Here is a 13,017-nt window from a genome sequence, read left to right as displayed (position 1 = left end):
GAGGCTCTCACAGCCCCAGGAAGCTCCCTGTCACCGCCCCTGCTGCAGATGGTAATTGTACTGTATTTACTTGCTGTGTGAGTGTCTGAATTATGTCTGTCTTCCCCCAGAAGGTCACCTCTGGGAGGGAATGGACTTTGTCTTATTTGCACCTGTGCCTAGAACAATGCCTGGCACACAGAAGTGTTCTGCAAATATTTGCTGAGTAAACAAATGAATGAATAAGTCAATTCAATCTCTTCCACTCCCTATACACCTAAAAGCAGGGGTCAGCAAACTTCTCCAGTAAAGGGTCAGATAATAAATATCTTTGGCTTCGCAGGCCATACGGGTTCTGTTGCAGCTACTGAACTCTGCTCTTGTGATATGAAAACAGCTATAGACGACACATAAATGAATGAGCATGGCTGTGTTCCCATAAAACTTTATTTATACAAACAGGCTTTGGCCCAAGGGCCATCGTTTGCTGACCTCTGTCCTAAAGGCTGCCCTGTTCTTACTTAGTACAAGGCTTACTTCTGGTGGTGTGTTGGGGCTTGCCTGTAGGAGCTTGCAAAAGCTGATTGTTAAAATTTCAGGAATTTTGCAAGCTGGTTGTTAAACACAGCCATTATTAAAAATTAAATCAAATGAACCTATAATTATAGTAAATAATTTATATTAAAAATAACGATACTACAAATGGATGAATCTTGAGGACATTATGCTGAATGAAATTAGCCAGCCACATAAAGACAACAACTGTAAGATTCCACTTACGTGAATTACTTAGAGTAGCCAAAGTGAGATTCAGAAACGAGAATGGTGGTTGCCAGGGCTGGGGAATGGGGAATTCTTGCTGAATGGGTACTCTTGTTGAATGAGTTTTAGTTTGGGAAGATGAAAAAAGTTCTGGAAATGGATGGTGGTGATGGTTGCACAACAGTGTGAATGTACTTAATGTCACTGAACTGTACACTTAAAAGCAGCTAAGATGGTAAATTTTAAGTTATATGTATTTTGCCACAAAAATTTGAAAAAGAAAAAAAGGAAATACATATTCAGTACTCATTAATTCCTAATTGTTTGATTGCATTTCACTCCTCTCTGTGCTTTAAGGTTACTCACATCTATTACGTCTGCATGGTGAACTGTGCTTCTCTTCCCAACCCCGTGCTGGCAGCTTGAAATTGGCCATGCTGGAAGGATTTACACTGTGGAAAGTGGCAGATGATACAAATCAGTCCCGTCTCCCCCCCCGCCGCCCGCCCCCCCCCCCACGTTGTTCAGTATTGACCAGCATGTCGCTGGTTATTTCCCTGTGTCTGTCTCCTCCACTAGATGGTGGCTTCTAGGGCAGAGCTCCTAAAACATTAGAATCACCAGCAGAAGCTTTTAAAATCCTGATGCCCAAGCCTCATACCAGACCAAGAATGCCAGCCACTCTGGGGTGAGACCCAGATCTCAGTGTTTTTTTTTTTTTTAAAGCCCTCAGGAGAATCCTCTGGGCAGCCAGGGCTGAAAGCCAGTGGGCTGGTCTAAGGTTGAGCATCTCAAACTTCAACATGATTATGAATCACACCAGAGGACTCTGTTCAACTGTAGATTCTGATTCAGGAGGTCTGGGGGAGGGTGGGAGGCTGAGACTGCCTTTCTACTGAACTCCCAGGTGATGCAGATGTTGCTGGCCCATGGACCACACTTTGAGTGGCGAAGCCTTAAAGGAAAGATGCTGCTGTCAGAGGGAAAGATTTCCTTTCTGCTTGGTGACCACGTGGCAATCTGCCTGTCTCTCCCTCCCACCGATAAACCGATAAACACAGTGGGAGTTACAAGAACCCATTCTACAGAGCAGGAGACTGAGGTTGGTGAAGTGACCTACCCAAGGTCACACAGCCAAGGAGCAGTGGTGGGACTTGGACTTGGTTTTTTGAGACTCCAAATCCAGTGCCTTTGCCTTCATTAGCTGCCTGACTGAGGCCACTCTGAGTATGGGGATTAAATGGACTTGAATCTGCATCTAGGCCTTTCCTTTCCCTCGCTGTGTGACCATAGGTGGGTTTCTTAACCTCTCTGGGCCTTAGTCCTGACGCTCAGGGCACAGGGAGGGGTAGACTGTGATCCTGGATGCTTGAGGGCCTCTTGCAGGGCTCCCCTCATGGAGGACACCCACATCCAGGAAGGTTCCTTTTCCAGTACCTAAACTTGGGGATGACACTTCAGGGGCCCCACCCTGGCAACAACCCTAGGGGGTCATGCAGTCCGGCCCTCTGCCTCTCAGCTAGATCAAAAGGAAGGCAGGAGTGGGGCCATTCTGGGTGCAACTGCGTTTTGCCTTGGCAGCATTCAGCTCGTCCGTCATTAGTCAATACACTTCTGGAGGATTTCAGAATCAGAACATTGCCATAGCCACAGTCAGTGCTTAGCCTCCAACAGGGCTCTCAGCTTTCTTTGCACCAGTCATTGCTTTAAGCCTTTCTGGCTATAACCTCATTTGATCCTCACGCTTACCTTATAAAGTACGTATGAGTCCCATTTACAGATGAAGAAATCAAGGAACACAGAGAGAAAAATAGCTTGCCCCAGGTCACACAATTAGCAAGTAGCACAGCAAGGATTTGAACCCAGGCTGTCCCTAACCACTGCACATACTGCCTTTCAAATAATTTATGTGCAAGATACCAATGTGCCACGTCCCCCAGTGTACTCTGAGCTCCCCAGGGCCAAAGGCCCTGTCTCTCTTGTTCCCTGCTGTGTCCCTAGCGCCCTGAACAGGGGCTGCACACAGTAGAGGCTCAAGAAATAGTTTTGGAACGAGGGAATGAGTGGGCTGTTTTAATCTTGCCCATCGCACATCCTGGCCACGTGAAACTCAATCATAGCCATGATTATCAGTGGCACCAAGGGGTGTGCGTCCATCTGTCTCTCCTACTAGGCTGTGAGTGCCATGAAGACAGGAATAGGATCTGAGGTGCTCACTGCCATATACCTAGAGCCTGGCACTGACCCTGGTAAACAGCAGGTGCCAAATAAATGTCTGCTGTAGAGTGAAGTTCTCATTGGAACTGAAAAGGGAAGCAAGGGTGTGCATATGTTTCAGGGGAGCTGGCTGGAGAGCAATGACACTAAATAATCATGATTCTATGGTCCTGCCTCTGGGAGGTTTACACCACATCAAGCATTTTATCTGCATGGATCCCTGGAGGATCCCTATTTTATGTTTATATTTATTACCATCCCTATTTTACAGCCAGGGAAACTGAGGTTTGCTGAAAACCCTGTCAAAGGACAGAGATGGGATTTGAACTCAGGTCTGTGCAACTCTTGGCTTATGTCATTTCTACTCCACCAAGGGCGCCTGATGAGTAATTTGTGTTCACCTTCTCACTATCAGCCCTTGGCACAGTTCCTGGCACACAGCAGGTGCTCACCTATTTTTTGAACATGAGTGAATACTTATGCTCACCACCTCATGCTCAGGCACATAGTAGGCGCTTGGCACATAGTAGGTGCTCAACAAACATCTACTGGATGGTCGCATGAGTGACTGTGGGAATGGCCACATGTCCCATGCTGGCGTGGTGGGCTAGCTGTTGCAGAAGCTTCTGCTTTGCTCCCTGTCACCCCCCGGCAGACACGAGTGCTAAGAGACACTTGGCTGACAGTGCCACAAGATGGATGCGTGCCCGGCGGCCTCATCTCCCCACCGACTGGCCCCTCATGGCCTTCCATAATGCAGTCCATTAAAAGGCTTGTAAATTTTCATACACGAAAGCCTACCATGGCGTCAGCATAGACTAATTGTTGTTAAATGTGCGGGAATGTTACCGCCATGCCGCTGGAGCGATCACTCTTCCCAGCCTGGCCCAGACGCCGACCCATTCCTCTGTAGGCGGAAAGCTTACAACGTTTGCACAAGGCCAAAAAGCAATTCGTGTCAAAAAGATCAATAATATAAAAATAAAGCATGAGAATTCTAGTTAAAGGGAATGTCATATAAATATGTGGTTCACGTCCATGATTCCAAGATTAAAAAAATCAATCAATATCGTTCTTTAGATGATGTTATTTCTAATGAGAAATACCCGGAACAACTGCAAATAACTGCTTAACTGGGGGGAAAAAAGCATTAATAATTTACTTTATAAGACATATGATACCGAATGAAAGAGGATCGCTGCTGGTTCTTAATTTGGTTGTAATGCAGCGTGACAGGTTCAATGACGCTTTGGTGGGTTCTTAATATTAAATTTGGAAAGATGTTCAGCTCATTTTAAGTTTTACCCCAAGCTGGGCAGGGTAAAGCCAAAGGGGCAAGACCCGTTATGGGAGCCAAGGAGACTTGCACCATCAAGGTTATTAAGTCATCAAAGAGGAGAGGGTAGGGAGTGTGTGTGCATGTGTGCAAGCCGGGGGCAGTGGGAGGGACAGAAGTCTTCATTGCATCTTGCAAGTTACACCCTGTTTACTGAGCAATTATTATATGCCAAGTTCTGGGCTGGGTATGCAGACCTGGGTTTGAATCCCAGCTCCCGTTATGGGTCAGGCTTCCCTGGTGGAGTCTATCTGAAAAAGCTCAGCAAAGTCACATCTGAAAGGCATGCGTCTGGCTGAGTGATGAGGTCCTCCCCAGCCCTAGCCACCTGCAAGTGTCCAATTTTAGCCCTCAATCTAGAATCTATATCCTCAGTGCTTCCTGCACTCCCAGGCCTCTGCTCAGCCCTTCAAACTGAGGTTTGAATCTTCCATACTCTGCCCTGTTGGTGAAGAGCTGTGTGAGCTTAGGCAAGCAGCCAATCTGTCCGAGTCCCAATTTCTCACCTGTAAAAGAGGACGATACCAGCAGCACCTCTCTCACCATGTTGCTGAGAGGTAGTGATACGTGAGAGGCTTTGCTAAAGTCTCAATAAACTTTGCTGGCTGCTGAGCCTCAGTGACCTCACCTGAGAAATGGGTAAGACCAGAAACCTACTCATGGGGCTTGCGGGAAGAATAAACATGATGACACAAGTCTCAGCTCATCCATTTGGAACGCCGATTTATGTTCAAGGAGCGCACACACTATGTGCTGGGCTTTGTTCCTGGGGCTTTTAAGTATCAACTCAATTAACCCGCACATCAATCCTTTGAGGTTGGTACTATTATTATCTCCATTTAAAAACAAGAAAACTGAGGCCCAGAGAGGTTAAGTGACTTGCCCAGGGTCACACAGCCAGGAAGAAGAGAGCTAGGATGCAAGTCAGTGCCAACCTGGCTCCAGAGCCATGCGTGCCCCCAGTGCTTGTCTTTCCCAGTGGGTTCAGCTGGTCAGCGAGGCCATTTCTCCCTGTCTTGCTGGTTGGTCAGGACTATATGCATCTAATGTCATTTGTGGCCGTAACAAGCCTCATTTACAAAGGATGGTCATGCCAGTGCTAGGAGTCTCTGAGAAAGGGTAGTTTGGGGAGCAAGGGAATTACGACATCAAAGATAGCTGGAAGAACAAATAATGTAAAAAGACCAAAAAAAAAAAAAAAGGCCCTGTAATTAAATTTCAGCTCAAAGGAAAGGGCAGGAGTCCTGCAGGTACATGCAGAACAGGAGGGGAGCACAGGGACCAAATTACAACACGGCATGCAGGGCTGACTAGGGGATTATGGCCCGGGCAGGCAGAGACATGTCTGTCTCAGGTGATTTGAGCTGTGAAGAACCCCTCCATGCCTTTCTCAGGCAGCTCAGCTGCAGGAACACGGATTGACCTCCTCGGAATCTTGTTCCTGGGTTAGGACCTCCTTCCCTGCCCATGACTGCCTGGGAGGGAAAAAGGGATACTCAGTGTTTGGGGCTGGAACAGATGGTGTAGAAGTCAATGATGACTTCAGGCTTTGGGCACTGGTTGGAGGTGGTGAGCAGGGGCTCAGGTAGAGGGTACAAGGGGACAGTCTCCTCCTCTCAGTCATCTCTGAAAGGCCAAGCGCACCCTACCCCATGCCATCTGATTAGCCGTTGGAGGGATCCTATTGAAACCTGAATCTGACCTGGTCTGCTCTAAAGTCTCCTATGGCTCCCACCTAATTCTGAGTCACAGCCAAAGCCCTGGAAGTAGCCACAAGGCCTGAATGATCTGGCGCCTGTAAAGATGACTTATGCTAAGTGTCATGCTGGGTAAGTGTAAGGGCTGTGCTGTGAAAGGTGGCGGGTGTGGGGAAGTTGGTTAGGGAGGGCTTCTTTACTCCCTGAGGATCTGACACTTGAAAGGAGTGAATCAGGCAAAGAGAACAGCAAATTTTCTGCAGGACTCTGAGGCAGGACCAAGTTAGGTAGTCTGCTGGCTGAGGGGAGACGTAGGCAGGGGCCAGAGAGCGGCGGGGCCCACTGGCCTGAGGTTTCTGCCCTAAGGACTTTCATCATCCCGCACCACCCTCCTGGGTCTGAGTCCATGCACCCTCACTTCCCTCCCGCCACAGGTACAGACCTGGGCACTGGATGGGTGCTGGCCACCTCCTCTGTGAGCCCTGGTTTCCTCACATGTGAAAGAGGGTAATCACAGAACCTCTCCCTGATAGAGATATTATGGAAAACACATGACATAACCATTAGAAAGTGTGCAGCATATAGTAGACGTGCAAGAAAAGTCACTTTGGGAGACTTCTCTAACAAAGGAAAGGCCCACCTTTAGTGCCAAGGTTGGCTGCTTACTAACTGAAGATAGTGGGCAATGAGGTTTTAGTGTCACCCAGATCAGGAGGCAGCACTGTGGGCATCATGGACCGGGTCTGATCAACCACAAGATCCTGGCAGGCAGATGTGGGCAAAAGAAGGAATTTCCAGCTGTCTGCCCATCTGAAAGTGAGAGGGACTGGACTCAGGGTAGACAGTGCTGGGCACCTTTGGCTGGGTGAGGCCTGCAGGGAAGGTTCTGGAATGCTTCAAACTATGGCAGGTCATAATATCTTACATCTCTGACCATTGTGGCACCCCTAAGCCCATGTAAATCGGGGGGACAAGTGTCTCCATCCCACTTTACAGATGGCACAATAGAGGATATCTGACTGGATTAGAGATAGATATATCTATTTGTCAGTTGATTGACTGAATCATCAACTCACCCAACAAATATCCACTGAGGCGGAGCTGTCAAGTTGGAGGGCACGTGCTCTGCTTTGCCACCTAGAAGACCCACAGGGGAGGCAGGGAGACTCTATCTTTTGCTTTCTTGCAAATCTCTATTTCAACACTACCTCTCTGCTCCTCCATAAACAGACCTTTCACTGGGTCTGCTCTAGACTCCCTTGAGCCATTGGGGTTTGTCTCAGAGTTGTGCCTCAATCCCATCAGAAGAAACACAAAGGAGAAGAGACAAAATCTTCCAAGCTGTTGACACTCCCCACCTCCCCAGATGCCCGGGCATCTGCAGGGCAACACCAGGCACTTTCTTCCAGGAGCACCCGGCACTCTCCCTCTGGCATTGGGGCGGGGGCGGGGGAGGCTGCACTCTCCAGAAATGGACACCTAAGAACTTGGTGCTGGGGGGAAATGTTTCCAGAAGGCTGAAATCTGCTAAAAGGCTGAGGGAGGGGAGCCGGGGGTGGAGAAGAAAATGGAGGGGAGAGGCAGAAGAGAGCTGAGAGTCAGGGGAAAGAGGGGAAAGAATTTGGCACTCTGCAAATCCTGGCTATTCTGGTGATCTATTGCTGTGTAACCAGCCACCCCAAAATGGAGTGGCCCAAAGTGATTACTTATTATCTCTCATGCTTTTGTGGGTTGATGGGGCTCAGCTAGGTAGTTCTCTTGTCCTCTCTCAGGTGGTCACAGCCAGGTGGCAGCTACAGCTGCAGTTGCCTGATGGCTCGACTGGGCTGGATGGGCAACATGGCTCCTGGACTCGTGCTGGGGCCTTGGTGCTCCCAGCCCGTCTCCTCCGTGTGGAGTCTCATCTCCCAAGGCCTGTCCATACAGGTTGGGCTGGAAGAGGCAGGAGGCAGAACTGCCAGTCCACTGAAGGCCTCCACCTAGTACTGACAGAGGGTCACTTCTACCACATTCTATTGGTTGAAGTGGACACAGGCCCAGATTCAAAGAATGGAAACACAAATTCCATTTCTTGATGGGGGAATGCCAGACACAATGCAGTTATGCAGGGGATGGGAGGTACTGTGTGAAGCTCGGCAAAGAAGAAGCTCTGGGAGGAAATCAAGAGGCCTCCTATGAGTTCTTGACATGACGGGACATTATTTTGATCACAGGGACTGAACCTCTAGTGACATTCCTTAAGGGCAGCGATGATTTCTCACCATCTTTGGACCTTCCACAGCTTTCACTTGGAGCCTGGCACATAGTAGGTGCTCCACAAGTATTTGTTAAGTGGACCTGTGAGGCGCCCAGTAGAAAGGCGGCCCTTCTGGGGCTGACACAGATACCTGCCCACCCCCACATCAAGAGGCATCTATTTGACTGCCCAGTCGTGACCTTCACTGTGTCCAGCATCTAGAACACCACCTAGTACGCAGTAGGGCTTCCGTAAAGTTTTGTAGAGTGAATAAATGACTGCAGGGATTCAACAGATGATGAATATGTCTCTTATAAGTGGCACCTGGGTCTCATCTCTAAGCTCCTAGAGGGTGGTCATGCTGCCCAAACTCCCTTGGACCCTGAGAGGACACAGAGAGAGAATATCTTTGCCCCATGCCACCAAACACACCCACCACGATGAGAATAAACGACTCAGCAGTCACTTGACAGAGGATCTCACCGAAGCTCATGCAATCCTCTGAGCCGTCACGAGGAAACAGCAGAGACATGAAGTCACCTGCCAAAGTCACATAAGCTTGTCAGTGTTCGGGTGGGACTCAGACCCTGGGTGTTAGACCCTGGGTGGTCAGAGGAGGCATCAGCCCCCTTGGTTCCCAAACTGCAGTGTTTCCATCAGGCCCAGGTTCAGGTGTCTGTTCTGACTCAGCCAAGGGGTTTTCTATCATGCAGGCCACATCCCCTTCCTGGTGGAAGAAGAGGGAAGCAGAGAGAAAAAAATCTTGCAGTGGGCCTGCTGTCTTTGTGGCTGGGCCAGTACACACACGCCTTAGAAAAGTTTCACCTCTGGTTTAGCATAACAAAACTTTTAATTTAGATGTTTTCATCTCTCTCTCCAAGTAAAAATAAGTTTAAAATAATGACTGTAATAAATGAAGGTAATTAATTGTAGTTTGTTCCTTTACTGTCTAGTCAGCTTAATTTTACCTTTTCAACTAATAATGAGAAAATAATTTTTGTGCTCGGAGGGTTAATGATATGTAACTGCGAGAGCTGCTAATTGCATGTTGCAATCCATCCATCAACAACCCCATCTGTGCGACTTGATTATGTTTGCTAAATTATTGCTTTGAATTATCTTTCATAAAGCAACTTTTGTAATTAGCGGGGCTTTCGTCTTGCTCTTTTCTCTGCGCGCAAGGATATTCAAACTTTGGCCATTTCAAGCTGTCTCCATTAAGCCACCTTCTCTGGCTGTCTTTGTTTCCCTGAGCAGGGGGAATCAAGACTGTCCTTTAAGCAATCAAGGCGGAGAGAAAAACCTTCCTTGATTCACAGCAGGGTAAATTCACTTCCTCTCCGCACCCCTCCCACTAGCATGCGCAGGCACACACACACACACACACACACGTGCGCGAAAAAGAAAAAAAGGCCCACATATATATAGAATGAAAAGATAAAAAGGATACCCAGATTCTTTATATACCAGGGCTGGTGGAGTGAAATTAAGGAATGAACTTGAACATGTTATATTTCAACAAGAGGCCCACACTGGGGAAGAAGGAATGACGGGTACGATATTCAGCCCTGGCGTTTTATGGGCTACTTTATGTGACTTGAGACAGTGTTTGCCTCAGGGAATATTCCTGGGAGGTGATTAATGCCCACTTGGGAATCCTCAGCTCTGAGCCTGGAGCCTGGTGGATCACGAGAGGGAAGTGGCATAAAGGATGAACCCTCATTAAAAAAATTAAAATGAAAATCAAATTTGGATTATAAACGGCTTGTGCGTGAGCAGTTTGTTCTGGACGAAGAAGATGCTTTTTATTAACACCTTTCTTTGGCGGCGTTTCTCCCTGGAGGCGCAGGGAGGGACATGGCGGCCACGATGGATTAGTCAATAGATCATGAGGAAAGCAGGGGTTTCAGGAATAAAACTCCAAACAAATCTAGTCTTTTTGGTACATTAAAGGGACGATGGAAGGCCCTCTTAAGAAAATTAACGAAGTTCTTCGGAGATCCTCAGCTATTAAAACAGTGTGAATTCAACATGCCACAAAAATTTGGAAATGAGAATTCAGCTTTGTCTTCCTTTTGGACCCACTAAAACTTTCTCTCCCTCAGTGAGTTACTGAGTACCAACTGTGGGCCAGACACTGGGTCAACTGCCTCCACCTTTAGTTCTTTGAATCCTTACTGTTAACTTCATTTGCCAGAGGAGGAAAGCTGCAGCTCAGAAAGGTTAAGGAACCTCTCCCCAGCCACAAAGCTAGGTAAACAGCAGGGCTGAAATTCAGGCTGGGCCTGTCTCAGTCTGATTTGCACATGCGTTCTGCCATGCTGCACTGGGGTATTCTCTGGATCATCACCCAAACGTAATGTTGAACTCTTTCTCCTATTGAAAAGATGATGTAAGTCACACCGGTTTCCTTCAGGGATAGAAAGCCCCCTTCTTTTGGAGAAAAGTTTTGAATATCTACTTAGGAAAGAGGTAGATTCCAGCCCAAGCATAGCAGAGGCCCTGGAGGTGACTGATAACAGGAATAATAAAATAACCAGGACTACTAATATAAAGCAATGTTCTAAGAACTCCATGGGTATTAACTTTGTTCTTCCTCAGTCATGACCCTATGAAGGAAGTATAATTATTACCCGGTTTTATAGACAAGGAGACAAAGGCACAGAGAGGTTAAGGAACTTGCCCAAGGTCAAACAGTGAGGAACTGGCAGAGGCAGGGTTCAAACCCAGGTTGGCTCCGGAGTCTGCTCTTTATCGCCCGGCAGCTCTCTGTGTGCCAGGCATTACATTACACTGCTTCCCTGCATTACTTCTCAGTCCTTAAAGCAACATAAAAAGATTGAGTGTGTCTTTATTCCCATGAACAGATAGGGAAACCGAGGCTCTAAGTGGCTTAGAGAAGCTCTGTCCATACCAGCCCAAGCAAGGGAACAGCTGAAAAAGTGACGCTCAGTGCCTGTCTGTGGGCTGGGCAGAGGGATCAGCTGCCTGAGAGGGCTTGTGTACTGAGAACCCCTCATGGGACCAGGGCCTTGCAGATGGGAACCTCTTTTTTAAAAACACAAAGCCATGACAACAAATTCCCAACATCATTGGTCTTTCTGGTTTGTTCCCCCCACCCCCCACCCCACCCGGCACCGTCCCCTTTCAGCTCAGGCACCTCACAACCAAATGAATCAATACCGGATGGCCCTATAAATAAATAAGCATATCAGTCAACTCAATAATAAAATGAAGGGATGAAAAATATGGAAATCAGCAACATTTGTGTAAATCCAGTTATTGTTTACTTTAATATTGCCTTATGCGCTCACGCGGTTCCGAAGAGACAGATTTAAAGTAATGTGGCGCTTGGCGGATGACAGACTTAAAATGCGTCTCCACCAGAGAGCTCGGAGAAGGGCCAATCCTTCCAAGGTCCTGCCTGAATCCAGGGGAGACTGAGAAGAGGTCCCCTGAAGATGGAACATTGACAAATGGCTTCCCCTTCTGCTATCCTGCCTCAGTGTAACTCCATTCTCTTCCTCGCCTGCCTCCCTTGCCAGCAGGACAAGTGGACATTCTCAGAATCCTGGTCACAGAGTCAAGCCAAGAGGAGAAATGGGGGAGGTTCAGCCCCATGACAGGGCTCCAGGAAGGCAAGAGAAACAACTGGCTAAAGACAGCTCAGCTGCTGCCGAAGGAAATAGGGCCCGATGGGTTTTCAGGAGAGAATGTCAACAGTGTTAGTTTTATACTCAGATGGTGGGTCAGTAGAGAGGATTTCAGGGTGGGCCGGTAACTGTTTGGACTTAATCTGCAAGACTGCCTTAGAGAATCAAAGCTGAACAGAATGCACAGCAAAGGTCACTGAGTTCAAACCTCTTCATTTTAAAAATGGGAAACCAAGCTTGGAAGGTGAGGTGGTTTGTTCAAGGTCACAGATATTGTATAGAGCAGAGCTGATGTAAGGCTGGACAAAGTCAAGGGAGAGGGAGAGAGAGAACCCATTCTCATCATGTCACCACTGGCTGATCTGGAAAGAATGGGGTGGAGTTTGTAATGGGGACGGGCATGTGTTCTCCCAAGCTTCCAGAGGCTGCCGGCTTCCTCTGGCAACTTCAGGTGGGATAGGAGAGGGAAGCAGGGAATGTTTTTGTGACATGCCATAGGCCTTGGGTCTTACCTCAGCTTGGAAGCTTTTTAATACAGGAGCCACCATCTCTCTGATTTCCTGAAAAAGAGATCAGCGAAGAGTTCACCACAGTGCCAGGTGGGATACCCCCGTGGCCCCTGCTTGCAATGCACTGTTGTCCCCCAGGCCAGCATTTCCCAAAAGTGTCCCGTGGGACGTGCACTCCATGGGATTTCACTGGGGTTTCTCATATATACACCTACACACAGACACACGCACAATGTACACACACATAGGGTGCCAAGCCAAATCAGCCTAGGAAATAAAGTCCAACATCAAGTTTCTTCCCTGTGGGACTTTTAGTATAATGCACATTGGGAATTTCTGGAAGAGGGAGGAAGGAAGGAACGTTTCCCAAATAGATCTGATCATGGAATGTTTTTTATGCAAAGGGCTCATGGGACTCGTGGTGCATCATGCGACTGACTCTTGCTGAAGAGGTGGGCTCGACTCTCCACACCCAGCAAAATGTCATCAAAGTCCCTTCATAAAAACCTTCTGTCCTTTAAGCATTTGCTCAGGGCTGTCTCCTTCAGGTGGCCATCTCTGTCTGCTTCCCCACGTAACTGCCCTTCTCTGGCAAACACCCCATTCTGCATTTTAGCAACATCACTTC

At 47.9% G+C, this 13,017-nt stretch overlaps 1 protein-coding gene across 3 annotated transcripts in view; it reads right to left on the bottom strand.

Annotated features, from left to right (window-relative positions):
- Nucleotides 1-13,017, bottom strand: part of CUX2 (cut like homeobox 2) — a 230,383-nt gene that overhangs the window by 82,996 nt on the left and 134,370 nt on the right. For all 3 annotated transcript variants that reach the window (XM_064578366.1, XM_064578368.1, XM_064578367.1), the window contains exon 3: nt 12,393-12,440. In XM_064578366.1, the coding sequence (XP_064434436.1) occupies nt 12,393-12,428 (36 nt within the window). In that variant the 5' untranslated portion in view covers nt 12,429-12,440. The remainder of the gene's footprint in view (nt 1-12,392; nt 12,441-13,017) is intronic.

The sequence above is a fragment of the Mirounga angustirostris genome, unplaced genomic scaffold, assembly GCF_029215605.1.
Source record: "Mirounga angustirostris isolate CCGP_5_RB_7025 unplaced genomic scaffold, mMirAng1.0.hap1 SCAF_14, whole genome shotgun sequence".
NCBI classification, from domain to species: domain Eukaryota; kingdom Metazoa; phylum Chordata; class Mammalia; order Carnivora; family Phocidae; genus Mirounga; species Mirounga angustirostris.
This window is presented reverse-complemented; position numbering and strand designations above follow the sequence as displayed.